Source organism: Desmodus rotundus, chromosome 1, assembly GCF_022682495.2.
Source record: "Desmodus rotundus isolate HL8 chromosome 1, HLdesRot8A.1, whole genome shotgun sequence".
NCBI classification, from domain to species: Eukaryota; Metazoa; Chordata; class Mammalia; order Chiroptera; family Phyllostomidae; genus Desmodus; species Desmodus rotundus.
Genome location: NC_071387.1, coordinates 53,462,602 through 53,483,567, shown reverse-complemented (window position 1 = coordinate 53,483,567; position 20,966 = coordinate 53,462,602). Strand labels below are relative to the sequence as shown.

The 20,966-nt window shown below is 37.1% G+C and overlaps 1 protein-coding gene across 4 annotated transcripts in view; it reads right to left on the bottom strand.

Moving 5' to 3' along the window:
• JAK2 (Janus kinase 2) overlaps positions 1-20,966 on the bottom strand; it is a 110,762-nt gene that overhangs the window by 68,695 nt on the left and 21,101 nt on the right. For all 4 annotated transcript variants that reach the window (XR_006654685.3, XM_071221554.1, XM_024554958.4 and 1 more), the window contains exon 3: positions 8,966-9,216. Coding sequence is in view for 3 of the 4 variants with exons in the window: in XM_071221554.1 (XP_071077655.1) it covers positions 8,966-9,185 (220 nt within the window). In the remaining variant the exon portion in view is untranslated. The remainder of the gene's footprint in view (positions 1-8,965; positions 9,217-20,966) is intronic.

Here is a 20,966-nt window from a genome sequence, read left to right as displayed (position 1 = left end):
TGTTCCAGCATAAGTGGTGGCTTAGGTCCATGTCCCAGTTCATTCTAATGTGTGTATACACATTCAGATGACCAAAATATATTTCTCAGATATATTTGGTCTTCATCCACAGTTCCTGGCTCACATTTCTCAAAACCCTTAGAATTTCCTGAGCAATAAGAGCAATGGGAGCCTCTTTTGTTTTGACATTTGGTCTCTTGTCCTCAGTTTCTGAGAGCTTCAGAGCCATAAAAGTAAAATGGGTGTCTGTTATTCATAACAAGCTCTCTCCATCACAGTTGGGTTTATGTTCATAAAAGGTGACTTTTGCAAAGCACCTACGAAAAGGGGCTGGTTGCTAGGAGAACCAAAAACGAATAGAAGGTTGGAACTTGCAGTCCCACCATCTAATTTCTGGGGAGGAGATGGGCTAGAGGTTAAACTAAACACCAGTGGACAGTGAGTTAATCAATCATGCCTCCATTTAATGAAGCCTCCACAATAATCCAAAAGGAAGGGTTTTTTGGAACTTCCACATTGGGGAATCAAAACACTAAGTCCCAAGCTCCATGAACACAGAAGCTCCTTTGTTCAGCAGCTCACCTACATATCTCTTCATGTGGCTGTTGGTTCATACTGTTTAACATCCTTTGTAATAAATCAGTTACTGAATGGTTTTACCTAAGATCTTCAAGCCCTTCTAGCAAATTAACCAAACCCAAGGAGGGGGTCATTAGAACCTCCCATTTATAGCCAGTTAGAAGCACAGGTAACAACCTGGGCTTGCAACTGGCATCCGAAGTGGAGGGCAATCTGGTGGGAATGAGTTCTTTACCTGTGGAATCTGATTCTATCTCTGAGTAGATAGTGTCAGAATTGAGTCGAAGTCTTGATACCCAGCTAGTATCTGAGAATGGCATGTTGGTGTAGTTAAGCCTACACATACATACACACACACACACACACACACACGTTGGAACTAGGTCCAGGAACTCTTTCAGAGACTCTAAGTCAAAAATAGTTACAAAAGACAAAGGACATTATGAAAGCTGCAATCCTTCAAAGAGCATAACAATTATAAACATGTATAACTAACAAATTAGCCTCAAAATATATGAACCAAAGACTGAAAACTAAAGGGAGGAATAAACAATCCACTAATAATACTTAGAAAGTTCAATACCCCATTCTCAATAATGGACAGGAAAATTAGACCAAAGAACAATAAAGAAGTAGGAAATTTAAATAACACTATACCTTAATTATATTATCTCTAACAGATATATATAGAACACTACCACAAAATAGCAGAACATACACTTTTCTGAAATGCAAATGGAATATTCTCCAGAATAGGCCATGTGTTAAGTCACAAAAGAAATCTCAATACATTTATAAAGACTGAAATCATCCTAAGTATCTTCTCTGACCACAATGGCATAAACTAAAAACTGTAACAGAAGGGACACTAAAAAAATTCACAAATATATGGAAATTAAACAACACACTGAAACAGTCAGTGGGTTATAGAGGAAGTAACAAGGGAAATTAGAAATACACTGAGACAAATGAAAACAAAAACACAACATCAAAACTTACAGGAGGCAGTGCAACCATAAGATAGGAAATTTTGGTTGTAAACACTTGCATTAAAAAGAATAAAGATCTGCCATGGCCGGTGTGGCTCAGTGGATTGAGCACTGGCCTGTGAACCAAAAGGTTGTCTGTTGTCAGTTGGATTCCTAGTCAGGACATATGCCTGAGTTGCAGGCCAGGTCCCCAGTAGGGGGCCGTGCGAGAGGCAACCACACATTGATGTTTCTCTCCCTCTCTTTCTCTCTTCCTTCCCATCTCTCTAAAAATAAGTAAATAAAATCTTAAAAAAAGAAAAGAATGAAGATCTGAAATCAAAGTCTCACTCTACTCCTTAAGAAATTAAAAAGGAAAAAAAAATAGTAGACTAAGCCCAAAGTCAACAGAAAGGAGGAAATAATTAAGAATAGAGTTCAGATAAGGGAAAGAGAGAATAGAAAAACAACAGAGAAAAATTGGTGAAATCAAACATTGGTGCTATGAAAAGATTAAGAAAATTGACATACCTTTAGCAAAACTGAACAAGGAAAAAAAGAAAATATTCAAAAGAAACTTCCAAAGTCAGAAATGAGAGTGGGAACATTGGTACTGAAATTACAAAAAAACAAACGTATAAGAAAATACTATGAAAAATGTTTGCAAAATTAGACAATCTAGATAAAACAGAAAAGTTCCTACAAACACACAAACTATCAAAATTGACTCAAGAAGAAATAAAAAATCTAAACAGACCTATAAGAAATAAAGAGATTGAATCCATAATTAAAAATTTCCAAACAAATAAAAGCCCAGGACCAGGTGGGTTCACTGGTGAATTCTACCAATTACTGAAGAAGAAATAACAACAATCTTTCTCAAAATCTACAAAGAAAAAATAAAGAGAGAATGCTTCCTAACTCATTCAATTAAACCAGCATTACCTTGATACCAAAGCAAAACAAAGCCACTACAAGAAAACTACAAACCAATATTTTTGATAAATACAGATATAAATGTCCTCAACAAAAAGTGGCAAACCACACCCAGCAAAATATTGAAAAGACTAATATGCCATGACCAGGTGGGATTTATCCTAGGAATAAAAGGGTAGTTCAACATATGAAAATAATCAAGATAATGGAGGAAAACAACACATTATCATCTCAATTTATATACAAAAAGTGTGCAATAAGTCTAGTACTCTTTCATGACTAAAAACCAAACAAACAACTAGAAATGGAAGGGAACTTCCTCAATGTAATAATGGGCATGGAAGAAATGTTTACCCACAAGTAACATTATGAACACTTGTGAAAGACTAAAAACCTACCCTTAAGATAAGGATCAAGACAAGGATGTCCCATTCACACCACTCCTGTTCAACATTGTAATTGGGAAGGAAGAATCAAAATTGTCCCTATCTCCATGTGGCATAATCTTATATACAGAAAATAATAAACAATACCCCCCCAAATGATCAGAGCTTTAAATAAATTCAGCAAAATTGCAGAATACAAGATCAATGGGCAACGATCGCTTGCACTTTTATACACTAGCAATGAACAACCCAAAAAGGATAATAATTTAAAAATCCATTTACAATAACATCCAAGTGAATAAAATACCTATGAATAAACTTAAGAGGTAAAAGACTTACACACTGAACACTGTAAAAGACTGCAGAAAAAAATTAAAGAAGACCTAAATAGACAAAAACACATCTAATGTTCATGGATTAGAAGACTTATGTAAGATCACAACACTTCCTGAATTGACCTATATATTCACTGCAATCTCTACTGAAATCTCAGCTTTCTTCATTGCAAAAATTGACAAGTTAATCATAAAATTCACATAAAAGTTGAAGGGCCAGAACAGTCTTTAAAAAGAACAAAAAAAATTGGAACACTTATACTTCCTGATTTCAACCTACTATAAAGCTACAGTGAAGAGACTGGTACTTTCATTTGAACAGACATATAGACAAATGAAACAGAATTGAAAATCCAGAAATAAATCTGTTTTTCTATGGGCAAATGATATTTTGACAAGGGTTCTAAGACAAATGAGTGAAAAAATCATAGCTTCTTCATCTAACGGTGCTGAGATTTGCCTGTGGATATCCATTGGTTTCTGGCTTCTTGTTATAAGGTTCATCCATGTTGTAACATGTATTTGATATTATTCAGCCACAAAAGAATAATGTACTAATATGTAGTACAACATGGATGAACTTATAAACACTGTACGAAGTGGGAGAAGTCAGTAACCAATGGATACTCACATGAAAAAGGAGGATCCTGGAACCATCTGCAAAAATTAACTCAAAAAACTTTAAAACTCCTAGGAAAAAAATGCAGAAACAATTCTTCATGACCTTGGATTTGATTTCTCAGATAGGACAAAAAACACAGTACCAAAAGCAAAAGTATATAAACTGGACTTTATTAAAATTAAAAATCTTTCTTTCAGAGGACACTATCTAGATCCAGTTAGTGAAAAGACAAAACACAAAATGGAGAATATTTCCAAATGATATATTTGATAATGGATCTGTATATTGAAAGTATGACTAATATTAACAACTCAATAACAAGAAACAAGCCATTTTAAAAGTGGGCAAAGGAATTAAAAAGACATTTCTCCCAAGGAGATAGGCAAATGACTAATAAGCAATGCAAAGATGCTCAAAATCATTAGTAATTGGAAAAAATATCAAAACTACAAGATACTACTTCACACCTGCTAGAACAGATATAATATAAAAAGTCAGATAACAACAGGATTAGGCTGGTAGTGTTACTGAACAGCAAGTGGGGTCCTGCTGCTTGCCCCCACCCTTTAGGTAAAATTCCGGAGTCAAAGATTTGGTGATAATGGAAAGGAGTCTTTATTCAAAAGCTACACAATTTTGGAAGAATGGCAGGCTTCTGACTCAGAGCTTGTCCCCTGAAAAACACCCAAAGAATAATCCTACCACCCTCTGCTAGTCCAATGTAATCCTAGGCTGAACCCGGAGTTTCTTCTCCCATCCGAAATACCATCCTTTGGGAAATGCAGGCAGCTGCAGCACCATCATCCAAGCATTCTTGAGGAAGAGAGCTGGAGAACCAGTCTCTGCCCTCTTTTTATTTTAAATCTTCTGGCCCAAAATTCCATATACTCTGGAGACATTCAGCCTCTCAGCCAATCCCATCCTAAACTGTTTACCATTGCCTCAGGCAACCTCCTCCTACAGCTCCTCCCTACTCTTCCCCAGTGATCTGATTAGATCTCTCCTTATCAATAGTTCCTCAAAAGTGAAATGTGGAGTTACCATTTGACCCAGCAATTCCACTCCTAGGTATATACACAGGAGAAATTATCATATGTCCATACAAAGATTTGTACATAAATGTTCAAAGCAACATTACTCATGATCTCATGACAGTCCAAAGGGGAAAAAGAGTCATAATGTGTATCAACTGATAAATAGTTAAACAATATGCGGTATTATCCACACAATGGAATATTATTCAGTCATAAAAAATGAAGTACTGATAGATGGTACAACATGAATGAACTTCATGCTATCATCAAAAAGACAGGTAATAACAAGTGTTGATGAAGATGCAGAGAAATTGAGGCCTTCATACACTGCTGATGGGAATGTGAAAGGTACAGGTGCTTTGAAAACATTCTGGCAGTTCCTCAAAAGGTTAAGCACAAAGTTACCACGTGACTTAGCAATTCCACTCCTAGTCCAAAAGAACCACATATTGCATGATTCCATTTATATGAAATGTCCCAAATATGCAAATTCCTAAAGACAGAAGTAGATGGGTGGTTGAGGGAGCCGAGGAAGAAATGGGGAGTGATTTCTGATAGGTATGAGGTGGTGAAAATTGACATGATGATTGCACAGCTCTGTAAATACACTAAAAATACTGAATTACCTAACAAAAAAAGAAGGAAATCTCAAAAGCAACAAAGTAAACCACAAGTTACCTAATCATCTGCCAGAACAAAATCCATCATTATTTAAAGAATACCATAAAATCCAGCAGTCAACAGTGTAAATTACAAATTTTTGTTACAATGTGCAGCATCCAATCAAAAATTGTAGGCATTCAAAGAAGCAGGAAAATATGACCCAAAACTAGAAGAAATATCAATGAACAGAAGGATGTCCCAAAATGAAACAGACTGTAGAGTTACCAATGAAAAAAATGATATCAAATACTATTAACACTTTCCATTTATTAAAGAAGGTAGAGCAAAACATGAACATGGTGAGGTAATGGAAATCATTAAAAAGCAATCCAAATAAAACTTTTAAAGTATAAACTGCAGGAAAAAAAGATTTCTGAATATGAAGACACAGCAAATGAAATGAAGAAACCAAATCCAATGAAACCAAACACAGAAAACTAAGACTGAACAAAAAATGCAAAAGTGATGTCAGAAAATATCAAAAGGTCTAACTAATAAAGTCCAGAAGCCAAGGAACAGAAAGGAGTACATAAATATAATGAAAATTATAAACTCATAGATCCAAAAGGCTCAACAAACCACCAGTAAGGCAAACATAAAGAAATCTGCAACAAAGTACATGATAATCAAATTTCTGAAAACAAGTGATGAAAAGAGAATCATAAAAACCATCAGAGAAAAAAGACACACTAAATACAAAGAAACAAAGATAAGAATGATATAGCTTCTCATTAGAAACATTTCAAGCTAAAAACAGTGAAAGGAAGTATTGAAAGAAAACATTGTGGACATTCTACATACATGGCTAAATGTCTTTCAAAAATAATGGTAAAAACTTTTAACGACACAAAAGTTGAGATAATTTATATCCAGCAAACCTACACTACAAAAAAATATTAAAGGAAAGTTATTCAAAAGAAGAATGATGCCAAATGGACATCTGAATTCACACAAAGAAATAAAGATTGCTAAAAATTGTACATATGTGGACAAATAAAAGATATTCTTCAAATCTCTTTAACAGTTATTCAAAACATTAGAAATATTAGTTCTAACTCTAAATAGGCAGGTTTAAAAAACAATTCTACCCTGATGAGACCTTGGTTATTTTTCTCACTTCAAAGTAGAGTTGACAATGGTTTCCAACATCATTGTATAACCTTTCTTTACTCTGTTTCCACAACAGAGTTAACCCATTTATTCACTTGTCAAATGATTCTGGGTTAAATGGCTTAACTGGGTGCTGGCTTGGCTGAACCATCTCCTGACTGGTCACAATTTTCAATGTTGAAGATTAGGGCCCTAAAAACTCTACTTCCAAAACCGCCAAAAAGAATTCTAAGCTCAGGTTAAAGAATAAAGAATAATTTGGGCCATTCTGTCATCTTTAAAAGAAAGATAACAATAGTACCTACACATGCTAGTATTGTTGTAAGTATTAAATAACACATCTAAAGTACTTAGGACAGTGTAAGTTTTAGCTAGCTGAAAAAAATGTTGTATAATATAGTATACAGCTGTAACATTAACTCTACATTCTATTCTACTCTTTAGGTACTGAGTTAAAAATAAAGGTCATTAAAAAATATATATTTCCCCTAAACATTTTACAATTAGAGATTACTATAGATCAGGATACACCATTAAATACAAATATTTTGATATTAAAAATATTTTCATGTATAACATAAAATATTTTATAGGATAATAAAATCCATACTAAACAAAGGGTTGTTAATATTAAGTTTTGATTGCAGGTAGATAGAATGAAAGGCATTTGGGGATGGGAAAGGAAGGGTACACAAGCAGCACAGTCAAGGAAGAGTAATAGGCAAAGGGCTCAGAGAGAGGTGGGAAAATTCCAACAGATAACTATATAGCCAGTTTGTCTAAATCTTATTGTCTCTACACTATGATGCCCTGACCTCTAGGCCCACTGGGGCAGTGTTCCTGCCCCTACATCTTTGCTGGGCAGAGTTTAGGCTCCCAAGGCTCCAGAAGCCATGCCCCATGGATTTGGGTGCCTCTATCCTTGAAAATCTAGCTGGAGGGAACCATACCCTCTGGGCTTGTGCAATCTCAAATGATAGAAGCAGCTTATTCCACCAAAGTTTGCTGCCTGCACCCTCCAGAGGGGCAGCTGCTGCAGTAGAGACTACCAGAGCTGCACCTAGGGCAGCCAACGAGCTCAGAGCCCTCAAAATGAGGCAGCACCAGGAAGCAAGCAGGATGTCTCCAAGATTTGGCAGCTCCTCCTTTGAAACTGCTCTGTCACCAGGGCCCTTGCACTCTGAGTCTGATAGGATAAGCAGCCCAAATGATTTCTGAGTTGCCTTTGCAGTCATTCTTTATTGTCTTAAGGAATAACTCCTGGCATCTATTGAGATGGTTGATTCACACTAATTATCAAATGGTTGTTTGGCCACTGCCTGGCCACTGCCTGAGAGTTCTCTCCAACCACATTTTGTCATTTTTTACAAGATGGATGGGCTGAGAACTTTCCAGATCTTTAAGTTTTGCTTCCCTTTTGCTTAACAATTCCATTTTCAAGTCATTCCTCATACTTGCCTAAGACCTCATCAGAATAACCTTTACTGTCCATATTTCTACCAACATTCTGTTCAAGATTACTTAAGTATTCTCCAAGAAGATGAGGCTTTCCCTACAGCTCTCCTCTTTTCTTTCTGAGTCTTCACCAGAACTGCCTTTAATGGTCTGTTCACGACAAGGTAGGCTCTTTCTAGCATGCACCTCAAAACTCTTTCATTACCTATTACCCAATTACAAAACCACATCCACATTTTTAGGTATTTGTTACAGCATCCCCCCATGTCTCAGTACCAATCTTTCTCTTAGTCTATTTGGCATGCTATAACAAAAATACCATAGACTAAGTAGCTTCTAAACAACAGAAGTTTCTCACAGTTCTGGAGGTCGGAAAGAACAAAATTAAGGTGCTGGCAGATTCAGTGTCTAATGATGATTCACTCCTGGTTCATAGATGATTCATTTTCTGATTCATCTTCTTACTATGTCTTCACATGGCAGAAGTAACAAAGATGATCTCTGGGTTCTCTTTTATAAGGGCATTAATCCCACTGATGAAGGATCTGCCTGATAACCTAAATCACTTCCCAAAGGCCCTACCTCCAAATAACATCACACTGGGGGAATAAATTTCAATATAAATTGTGCTGGGGTTGGGGGCGGTGGAGACGAGGGGACACACAACCATTCAGTCTACAGTACTAGCGCAAGGCAGATCTGCCTTAAATTCTACTATAGTGACGTTCTCATTTTTTATGCATATAAAAGCACACCTGTCAGCCACACAAGCATAAAAAAATAATATTAACACATTATACATGTACATTGTATTAGAGTAGGATAATTAAGGTAATCATCTATTAATAAGAAGAAAAATAACTATTTTAATAGTTACCACAGGCTTTAGAAGCAGCAACACAAATTTCTTCTGCAACATACTCCCCAGTTGGAAACTTCAGGTAATCTCCCTCAGTCTTCCCAAGGGAATGATAAAGATACACCTGTAGGACTGGATCTACTTGCTTCACAGAATCAGCAATTCCAGGAATATCACCATTGTGATGTATAGGAAATGTGGATGTTCCTTCCATTTCTGTCATTGTAAGGCAAGCCATTTCTCTGCAGAGTCTTTTTCAGAACATTTGCCTGTAGGAGAAAACAACATAGTCAGCAAATGAAAATGGTATTGATAAGGCATCCTTTATATGTCTTTATATGTCAGTGAAAGAAGTCTTCACTGACAAGACCCTATCAAATCCGTAATTTGGATATTGTGTACTACCATATAAAAAGCACTGTGAAAGGCATCAAGATCATAAACTTACTGCAGACAAGGACCATAAAACTGTCAAGTTTACAAACTGAGAAAACATAATATAAATACATAACACAAAACAAAGAAAATCAGCTAAAGACCACAGAAAAAGTTCCCATGAGGCGTATTTCTCAACAAATGAATTACTCTGACAATTGCTTATTAGTGTCTGGAGGGGAAAAAACAAGATTTCAAGCTGGGATTAATTGATGAGTTTTATTAGAGGAGGTCAAATTTAAAACTGATCTTGAACAATGGTTTGGATTTAGATGGGCGGAAAAGGAAGAACATTCCAAGAGAGTGAAACTGCTCAACGGTAGAAAGATATAAAATACGTTCAGTAATCGATTGGACTGAAGGGTAGAATTTCAGAAGTTACACCATTTAGGATAGACAGGTACTCATGGCAAAACTGTAGCTACATACCCTTATCTGCATTTTTCCTTTTTCCTTGATACAGAAGCCCAATTTTATTGAAGAGAATAATGTATCAAAAAAACAAAACAAAACACTGTACTTCCCCACAGATAGGTAGTCATGTGAACCAGTTTTAGAAAATGAGATTTAAATGAAAGTTGAGTGGTACTTCCAGGACCACTCCTCCTTAAAAGGAAGCTGGCTTAGCTTCCGTTTTGCTTTTTCACCTTCACTCTCTTCCTACCTGAATATGAATATAAATATAGGGTAGTGTCATCACCTTAAAACCAGTAGGCAACCATGAAGCAAAGTCCAAGAGAACAAAAGACCTGGCAACCTTAAGTAGCTGAATCAATGTCAAGAATCACCTCCAATCACTAGAAATTTTGTTACTTGTAAATGAATGCAATCCTAACTGATACAGTACAAAACTAAGGAAGGTCTGAATGTCAGATAAAAGAATTTAAACTTTAGCCCACGGTCAATAATGAATTAGAAAGGTAAAATCATGAAGAGTCAGAAAGCTACTGCAATGATATAGGTAGTAGTAAGACCCTGAACTGAAATGGCCTGATGAGAGGTAAAATAAAAGCAAAACTTGATACATCCTGAAGACTAACTGAATATAGAAGCCAGGAGTGGAGGATGGTGAGAGGATTTCAAATTTGTGAGATCCATAACACCATTAATGGAAATAAGGAGATGAGGGACTTTGCCCTTTGACACTGGAAGGTGAGGAGAATAAGTTCTACAGTTTTACACACTTTAATTTAGAAATATAAGCAGGGCAATTACACCAGAATCTAGTTGCCAGCTAAAACATGACACTGACATTTGGAAAAGGTGAAAATCTGGCAACCTTCCCCATAGATGTAAATCATGAGCAGAGGAAGATGGGATAATAGCAAGCGTACTTATATGACATGTCCTATGGATCAAGCACTTCACTAAGTACAGATATTAAGGAAGGAAAAATGATTATTGAGTAAGTGAACTGCAATGTGATATTTAGTTCTGTATTCAACTAAGTCTTAGAGAAGACTAAGTTCTCCTCTCAGAAAATTTCAATTATACAATACAGTATTCTCAACTATAGTCACCATGTTACACTTTAGATCTTCAGACCGTATCTATCTTATAACTGAGAACTTATAGCCTTTACTAATTTCTCCCTATTTTCCCCACCGCCTGGCAATCACTGTTTTGTTTCTTAGAGTTACACCTTTTTTTCTTTTTAAGATTCCAGATATGTGTCACTATACAGTATTTGTCCTTTTGTCTGGATTATTTTACTTGCCCTCCAGGTTCATTTATGGTTTCACGAATAGCATGTATTCCTTTAAAAAGGCTGAATAATAACTGTAGCATGTATTCCTTTAAAAAGGCTGAATAATAACTGTAGCATGTATTCCTTTAAAAAGACTGAATAACAACTGTCCCAGTGTACACACCCATGCACATGTGCACACACCACATTTTCTTGACCCAATCACCCAGTGACAGGTAATTTCTATACCTTGGCTGTTGTGAATAATGCTGCAATGAACACTGGAGTACAAATATCTCTTCAAGATAATGGTTAAGTTTCCATTGGATACAGACCCAAAAGTGGGAATGCTGGATCATATTGTAGTTCTATTTTTAATTTCCTGAGGAACCTCCACACTGTTTCCATAGTGGCTGTACCAATTTACATTCCCACCAACAGTATAAAGCGTTCCATTTTCTCTGCATCCTCACCAGCATCTGTTACCTCTTGTCTTTTGGATAGCCACACTAACAGGTGTGAGGTGATATCTCACTGTGGTCTTACTTTGTATTTGCCTGATAGTGATATTGAGCACCTTTTCATATATCTGTTGGTTATTTATATGTCTTCTTTGGAAAAGTGTCTTTTCAGGTCCTTTGACAATTTTTTAATTAGGTTTTTGGTTGTTTGTTGGCTATTGAGTTGTATGAATCCCTTATATATTTTGAGTATTACCCCTTTATCAGACAGATACTTTGCAAATATTTTCCCCCATTTCATAGGTTGCATTTTCATTTTGTTGATGGTTTCCTTCCCTGAGCATTAACTTTTTCATTCCACGTAGTCCCTCTCATTTATTTTTACTCTGGATGCCTCTCCTTTTGCTGTCAAATAAAAACCAATAAAAAAAATCATTGTTAAGACCAATGTAAAGGAGCAAAACTCCTTGTTTTCTTCTAGGAATTTTATGACTTCAAGCATTACACTCAAGTCTTTAGTCCATACTGAGTTGATTTTGTGTATGATAGGGACTCAGCTTCATTCTTTTGCATCTGGCTGTCCAGTTTTCCCAACACATTTAATTGAAGAGACTATTCTTTCTCCATTGTATATATATATTATTGACTCCTTTGTCATATTAATTGACCATGTATGTATGTGCTTATGTAGGGGCTCTCTATTCTGTTTCATTGATCTATGTGTGATTTTATGCAATACCATACTGTTTTGATTACCATAGCTTTGTCATATTTTAAAATCAGAAACTGTGATACTTCCAGCTTTGTTCTACTTACTCGATATTGCTTTGGCTATTAGGAGTCTTTTTTGATGCCATAGAGTTGCAGGTTTGTTTTATTTTTGTGAAAATACCATTGTAATTTTGATAGGGATTGCATTTAATCTGTAGATTGCTTTGGGTAGTAGGGACATTTTAACAGTATTAATTCCTCCAATCCATGAGCATGGAATAGCTTTCTATTTATATGGACTCTTCAATTTCTTTGATTACTGTCATATAGTTTTTACTGTACTGATCTTTCATGTCCTGGGCTAAATTTATTCTGAAGTATTTTATTCCTTTTGATGCAACTGTAAAGAAATTGTTTTCTTAATTTCTCTGATTGTTCATTGTTAGTGTATAGAAGTGCAACTGATATTTGCATATTGATTTTCTATCCTGCAACTTTACTGAATGTATGTATTAGTTCTAACAGCTTTTTTGGTAGAGGTTTTAGGGTTTTCTATATATAATATCTTGTCATATGCAAATAGAGACATTTTTACTTCTTCCTTTCTGATTTGGATGCCATTTCTTTTTCTTGCCTAATGCTCTAAGACTTCCAGTACCATGTTGAATAAAAGTGGTGAGTAGGCATCCTTGTACTGTGTCTGACCTTAGGAAAAAAAACTTTCAGCTTTTCACTGTTGAGGATGACATTAGTTGTAGTTTTGTCTAATACGGCCTTTCTTATTTGAGGTAAATCCCTTCTATCGACAATTTGTTGAGAGTTTTTAATCATGAAAAGATGCTGAATTTTGTCAAATGCTTTCTCTGAATCTATTGAGATAAGCGTATGATCTACTTTGATCAACTGTAGTTTAATTCCAATGTTTCCATATTGATTTTCTGTCTGGATGATCTATCCATTGTTCAAAGTAGGATACTAAATCCCATACTGTTTTTGTATTGCTATTTCTCCACTCAGATCAGTTAATATTTGCTTTATATATTTAGGTTCTCCTCTGTTGGGTGCATGAATAGTTAATAATGTTATATCCTCTTCACATATTGACACCTTCATCCTTGTGTAATGACCTTTTTTGTGTTGTTATGCTCTGTGGTTTAAAGGCTATTTTGTTTGATATATGTATAGCTACACCAGCTTTTTTTGACTTCCATATGACAGAGAACCTTATATCTTGCCACTTCCTTGTGGCCAACAAAATTTTTGCTAAAAAAAAAAAAAATCTGATAGTCTTATGGGAGTTTCCTTGTAGGTAATAAGTTGCTTTTCCCTTCCTGCTTTTAAGATTCTTTCCTAATGTTTAACTTTTGACAATTAATTATAATGTGTCTCAATGCGGGTCTCTTTAAATTCATTATATTTGGTATTCTTTGGGCTTCTTGGATCTAGATGTCTTTTCTTTTCCTAGGTTAGCCAAGTTTTCAGCCTTTATTTCCCTGAGTAATCTTTATTTTCTTTCCTCTCTTTCTTCTCCTCTGGACCCCATTAATGCATATATTGGTCTACTTGATGGTTTCCTGTAAGTCTCTTAAGCTATCTTCACTCTTTTTCATTTTTTTTTTCTTTTGCTTTTCTGATTAAATGAATTCCAGTGCCCTGTCTTCTAGTTCACTGGTTCTTTCTTCTGTTTTATCTAGGCTGATGTTGAATCCCACAACTAAATTTTTTAGTTGAATTATTCTATTCTTCAGTTCTATGATTTCTTTTCTTTTTTAAGTTTTATTTATTTATTTTTAGAGAGAAGGGAAGGGAGGGAGAGAGAAGGGAGAGAAACATCTCTGTGAAACAGAAACTTTGATCAGTTGCCTCTCATATAATGAATGCCCTGACAAGGGACCGAACATGCAACCCAGGCATGTACTCTGACTGGCGACCTTTCACTTCACAGAATGACACCCAATCAACTGAGCCACACCATTCAGGGCAGCTCTACGATTCCTGTTAGTACTTTTTAATATTTTTATCTCTCTTTGTTGAGCTTCTCACTTTGCTCATGCATTGCTCTCCTGACCTCAGTGAGCATCTTTATGACTTATGTTAAACTCTGTCAAGTTACCTCTATTTGATTAAGATCTGTTTCTGGAGATTTATCTTGTTCTTTTGTTTAAAACACATTCCTTTGTTTCTTCATTTTCCTTGACCCTGGGTTGGTTTCTGAGCATTGAATAAAGCAGCAACTTCTTTTAGTCTAAATAGGTTGGTCTTGGGTAGGGGATGTACCTTGTCAAACTGGCCTAAACTCCTGACTGTTTTCCAACCATTTTGATTGTCCAAGCAGCTTCTTTGTTCTTAGCGGCTCCCAGTACTTCAGGGTATGACAAGAACCACCAGTGTTCCAAATGGAAAGATCACATTCAAAATCTAGATGCAAGCTGATTGGAAGCCAGACCCTCTGGCATCAGCTAGGATAATATGTAGATAAGCCCCTTCTCTACGGAAGAAGGGAGATAAATATTTTTGCCTGTTCCCTCTGTGCTAGGCTCAGGTCTAAAGCTGCAGGGTGGGAGGATTGCTCCCGTGCTTGTTAAGAACCACATTTTTGTTTGCTATAGCATTATGGGACCCATGAATGCAAGCCCCAATGGCTATCTAAGCCAGATCCAGGGGCACATCACTCAGGAAGCAGCTGCAAAAGCTAAGGTGCAAGACTTCACACAAGCTCTTTCTAAGGAGATACTTATGACCTAAAGTAAGCTAAAAGGAGAAGGTACGGGAGGTGACTGCCAGCTTCCCCTGTATCCAGAAAGGATCAAACCCTGGGCCTAGATGCCTTCTAAACTAGAAGCCTGCCATCAAACAGGAGCTTTTAAAGTATGCAGGTAGACCCCTCTTAGGACAAGATAGAGACAGGTGTTATTGTCTGCTCCTGCTGGGCTAAGGGAGATAGTTGCTTTGAATGCTTGCACACCTGCTGACAACTGCTTCTTTGTTTGCTATAGTCTTGTGGTGCTTATGACAAAAGCCTGGTTGGCTTTTAGAACTATGTGTTTTGGGTGCCTATCACTCAAGTGGAAGTCTTAAGAGTTGGGGCACTAAACATGTAGTCCAACCCCTTTGCTCCTCAGGGAGAAGCTGGGAGGTCCCTCCTGACTGTATGGTCCTGTGCCAGGGGTGGGGTTTATGATGAGAGTGTGTCTCAGCCTTTCCTACTGGTTTCAATGTAGACATTCTCTCATTTGTCTATGTGTAAGATCCGGTCAGGGCACATACCTAGGTTGCAGGTACGATCCCTGGTCAGGGCATGTGCAGGAGGCAACTGATTGATGTTTTTTTCTCACATCAATGTTTCGATCTCTCTCTGTCTTTCTCTCCCCCTTCCTCTCTAAAATCAATAAGCATATCCTGGCATGAGGATTTAAAAAAAAAAGAGTATCTTCATGATGTACATGAAAAAGGGGGGTCCTATGTAATGTAATCTCACAGGGTTATCTGATTATAAATTCCTAACTGGGCAGGTCATTGGTAGGTAGTCATGCCCCAGGCCTATCACTTCTTAGTGAAAGGTTTAATTTTTGTGCCTCTAGGTTAACACATCTTTGAAATACCAGAAGTAACCCTCAAGAGGACCCATAACAATGTTAACTCTCCTATATTGCATTTTTCCCACCTCCAGGTAATCTTCCTTAGTTTCTTCCTTAATTTCAAATGCATAAACGAGGCTGCAAAACTGTTAGCCGGCAAAGCATTTGAGATCTTGCTCCCAGTATAAGCAGTCTGTTGGGCTCAAATAAAATCTTATTAAAAATTCTCTACAGGTTTTTACATTTCTTATGTCAAAACATCCTTTTCAAGTGCAAACAGAACATTCACTAAGTTGTACCATGTGCTGATCTGGTCTATAAACTAAGTTTCAGTGAATGTGTAAAGATTAAATGTATAAGAATTATGTTCTTGGACCTCAGTGAAATTAAACTAGAAATTAATATTTAAATGATACCTAGAAAAATCTCCCTATATTGCTAAATTAACATACTTCTAAATAATGGAGAACCTTCTCATTTTGTTCCTTTGTCCACAGTACTATTCCAGAAGGCAGAGTTGTTATCTCCATAATTCCTCACCCTTATATAATAAACCTAAAAAGTTCCTTGAGAATTGTTTGGGACATCCAGTCAAGACAGCAGCATAGGCAGATGTGGCTCGCCTCTTTGCACAACCACATCAAAAATATAGAACCATCACTCAGAACCACCAAAAATCAAGTTGAATGGAAGTCTGACAACTACAGAATTAAAGAAACCACATCCATCCAGACTGAGCCGTCAGGCTGGTGTCATATCAACCTAGCTACCACGTTTGACCTCCCCCTTGAAGATCGCCAGACACACTGCCCCACTCAACTTATGGGCCCACCCCAGCTGCTTTTCCATATGAATGGCTGGTCTTCGCTCAAGCTTTACAACTTCCTAAATTCCATCAAACAAGCAACAGCTGGCCTCAGCAAGCCCCAGGCCCGAAACTAGCAGCAACCAGTCTAGATTCACAGCTTGGCTTTGCCTGGGAATCACAAGTCCAGCACAAGTAGCAGCCATCTCAGAATGCTATAGGCTCAAGCAAGGTGGCCCTGGGCAAAACACAGGATGGGGCTGACCTTGGCCTGCACCACCCAGGAAACCCCAGGACTAGCACAACCAGTGGACAGCTACAGACCACCTCAGAGCACCACCACCCTGTCCCTGCAGAGCTGATTCTCCAGGGGTGGAGGCTGGCTGGCTGTCCTGGGTAAATAAATCCCACCCATTGACCTGCCAACAGCAAACAAGGCTCAACTTTACGAGGGTGTACTCAGCTCACACAAAGGGCACACCTTGAGTATCCAGCTTGGGTGATAGGAGAGGCTGTGCCACCAGACCATAAAGGACACCTACTACATTAGGCAACACTACCCAAGACACAAAGTCAAAGCAGCTCTACTTAAAACATAGAAACAAACACAGGGAGACTGACAAAACGAGACAACAAAAAGCATGGCCCAAATGAAATAACAGATCAAAACTCCAGTAAAAGGACTAAATGAGCCCTGGCTGGTGTGCCTCAGTGGATTGCGTGCCGGCCTGTGAACCAAAGGGTCGCCGGTTTGATTCTCAGTCAGGGAACATTCCTAGGTTGCAGGCCAGGTCCCCAGTTGGGGACATTCAAGAGGCAACCAATCTATGTATCTCTCACACACCAATGTTTCTCTCCTTCTCTTTCTCCCTCCCTTCTTGTCTCTCTAAAACTAAATAAATAAAATCTTTTTTCTAAGAAAAGCTAAAAGAAATGGAGATAAGCAATCCACCAAATGCAAAGTCAAAACACTGGTTATAAGGATGCTCAAGGAACTTAGTGAAGACCTCAACAGCATAAAAAAGATCCACTCAGAAAAGAAGGTTACAGTAATTAAAATAAAGGAAATTTACAGGGACTGCTTTCACCTCTCTTATTCATCATAGTACCGGAAGTCCTACCCACAGCAATCAGACAAGAAATTGGAGGCATCCAAATTGTAAAGAAGTAAAACTGTCTTTATGTGCAGATGACATTATACTGTACACAGAGAACGCCAAATATTCCACCAGGAAACTACTAAAAATGATACATGAATTCAGCAAAGTAGCAGGATACAAAATTAATATCCAGAAATCAGCTGCATTCTTATATGCCAGTAACAAATTAACAAAAAGGGAAATTAAGAAAACAATCTCATTCAAAATCGCTTCAAAAAGAATTATATAGCCATGGCTGGTGTGGCTCAATGGATTGAGTGCCAGCCTGTGAACCAAAGGGTTGCCAGTTTGATTCCCTGTCGGGGCACATTCCTGGGTTTCAGACCAGTCCCCAGTGTGGGGGGTGCACAAGAGGTAACCACACATTGATGTTTCTCTCCCTCTCTGTCTTTCTCCCTTTCCCTCTCTCTAAAAATTAGTAAATAAAGTCTTTAAAAAAGAAGAATAAAATACCTAGGAATAAACCTAACCAAGGATGTAAAAGACCTATACATGGAAAATTACAAGACACTGAAGAACAAAACTAGAGAAGATAAAAATAAGTGGAAGCACATACAGTATTCATGGATAGGAAGAATTAATATAAAAATGTCCATACTACCCAAAGCAATCTACAGATTCAACGCAATTCCTATCAAGATTCCAATGACGTATTTTACAGAACTAGAACCAATATTTCAAAAATTTATATAGAACCACAAAAGGCCCCGCATTGCAACAACAATCCTGAGAAAGAAGAATGAAGTTGGAGAAATCATGCTACCTAACATCAAGCTATACTACAAGCCCAAAGCCCAATCAAAACAGCCTGGTACTGGCATAAAAACAGACACATAGATCCATGGAACAGAATAGAAACCCCAGAAATAAACCCACACCTTTATAGTCAATTAATATTCAACAGAGGAAGCAAACACATCCAATGGGCTAAAGATAGTTTATTCAATAAATGGTGTTGGGAAAATTGGACAGATATATGCAGAAAAATGAAACTAGACCACCTTCTTACACCGTTCACAAGAATAAATTCAACATGAATCAAAGACTTACCTGTTAGCCCCAAAACCACAAAAATCCTTGAGCATAGGCAGCAAAATTGCTCATATACAATTTGTATCGGACATATCTCCCAGGCAAGGAAACAAAAGAAAAAATAAAACAAATGGGACTATAACAAACTAAAAAAATTTTGCTCAGCAAAGGAAATTGTCAACAAAATAAAAAGACAACCCACAGGATGGGAGAACGTACATGCTGATACATCTGATAAGGAGTTAATATCCAAAATGCATAAAGTGCTTACAAAACTCAACACCAAATAAACAAACAACCCAATTAAAAAAAACTGGCAAAGGACCTGAATAGACACTTCTCCAAAGAGGAAATACAGATGGCCAACAGACATATGAAAAGATGCTCAACATTACTAATCATCAGAGAAACACAAATTAAAACCACAATGAGATATGAACTCACACAGGTCAGAATGGCCATCATCAATAAATCAACAAACAAGTGCTGGTGAGGATGTCGAGAGAGAGGAACCCTTTTGCACTGTTGGTGGGAATGCAGATTGGTGCAGCTGCTGTGGAAAGCAGTATGGAGATACCTCAAAACATTAAAAACAGATCTGCCTTTTGACTCAGTGATCCCACTTCTGGGAATATATCTGAAGGAACCCAAAACACTAATTCGGAAGAACATATGCACCCCTATGTTCATTGCAGTATTATTTTATTTACAATCACCAAGATATATGGAAGCAGCCCAAGTGTCCATCAGTAGATGAGTGGATAAAACAACTATGGGACATTTACACAATGGAATTGTACTCACCTGTAAAAAAGAAGAAAATTTTACCATCTGCAACAGTATGAATGGACCTGACGAACATTATGCTAAGTTAAATAAGCCAGTCAGAGAAAGGCAAATACCATATGACTTTACTCATATGTGGAATCTAATGAACAAACTAAACTAACAAACGAAACAGAGACAGACTCATAGACAGAGAACAGATGACAGCTAGTGGGGGCAGGGGCGGTCACAGGGTAGAGGTATTGAGCAAAAAGGGAAAGGAACTCATGGACATAGACAACAGTGTGGTGATTGCTGGGGGGACAGAGGCATAAGGGGTCTAAATATAACAGAAAAAATACAATAAAGATTTTTAAAAAGATAGAAACAAAGGAAAAAGAATCCACTGGACTTGGCAATTAAGAAGTTGAAAGAGGCCCAGCTGGTGTGGCTCAGTGGATTGAGCGCAGGCCTTCGAACTGAAGGGTCACCAGTTTGATTCCCAGTCAGGGCACATGCCTGGGTTGCAGGCCAGGTCCCCAGTAGCGGGCACTTGAGAGGCAACCACACATTGATATTTCCCTCTCTTTCTTCCTCTCTCTAAAAATAAATAAATAAAATCTTTTAAAAATAAAATAAAAAGAATTTGAAAGAAGACTACCTCTAGGAAAAGGATCTCAAAGATAAGGATGACTTTTCTATTTCATTGTGTATCTTTACTTTGAATTTTCTAATTTCATGCAAAGTTTTTAACTTTGAGTTCTCACCCAAAAGAAAAAGCCATTTTCAAACATTCAAAGATTTAAAGTTTACCTCAAAAGCATCATGTGAAGTTATTTTCCAAAGGAGTAAATAAAAAGAGATGACATCTCGTCCAAAAAATAGATCCAACTCTGGGAAGTTGGAAAGTCAAGTCATGTAATAACAGCTGGGTAGAAAGCCTAAGGCACACTCGGCCCAGAGAGAAGCAGAGGGACTCTGGAAGACTTCATAAAAAAAGTGGGTGTTAGGCTGCTTGCTTGATGGAGTTAAAAATAAAACTAAACTAAACAAAAACACCCACAGATGATAAATAATAATAAAGGAAAGCAGTGAAAGAAAAGAAAAAGGTAATTCTAAGAAAACTTGGCCAAAAAAGGGGATGAAATAACAGTAGAGTATACTCCTTGACTCTATAACAAACAATCCTCAATACAGGGGTGGGCAAAAGTAGGTTTACAATTAAATACAAATAAATAATACAATTAATAAATAATACAAGAATAAATTCTGTTTTGCATACTCACAGCTATAAACCTACTTTTGTCCACCACTGTTTAATATAGTCATTGTTGCTTTTGCAAATTATAATCACCTTCAAAGCACTTAAGTTTTAATTATTGTTA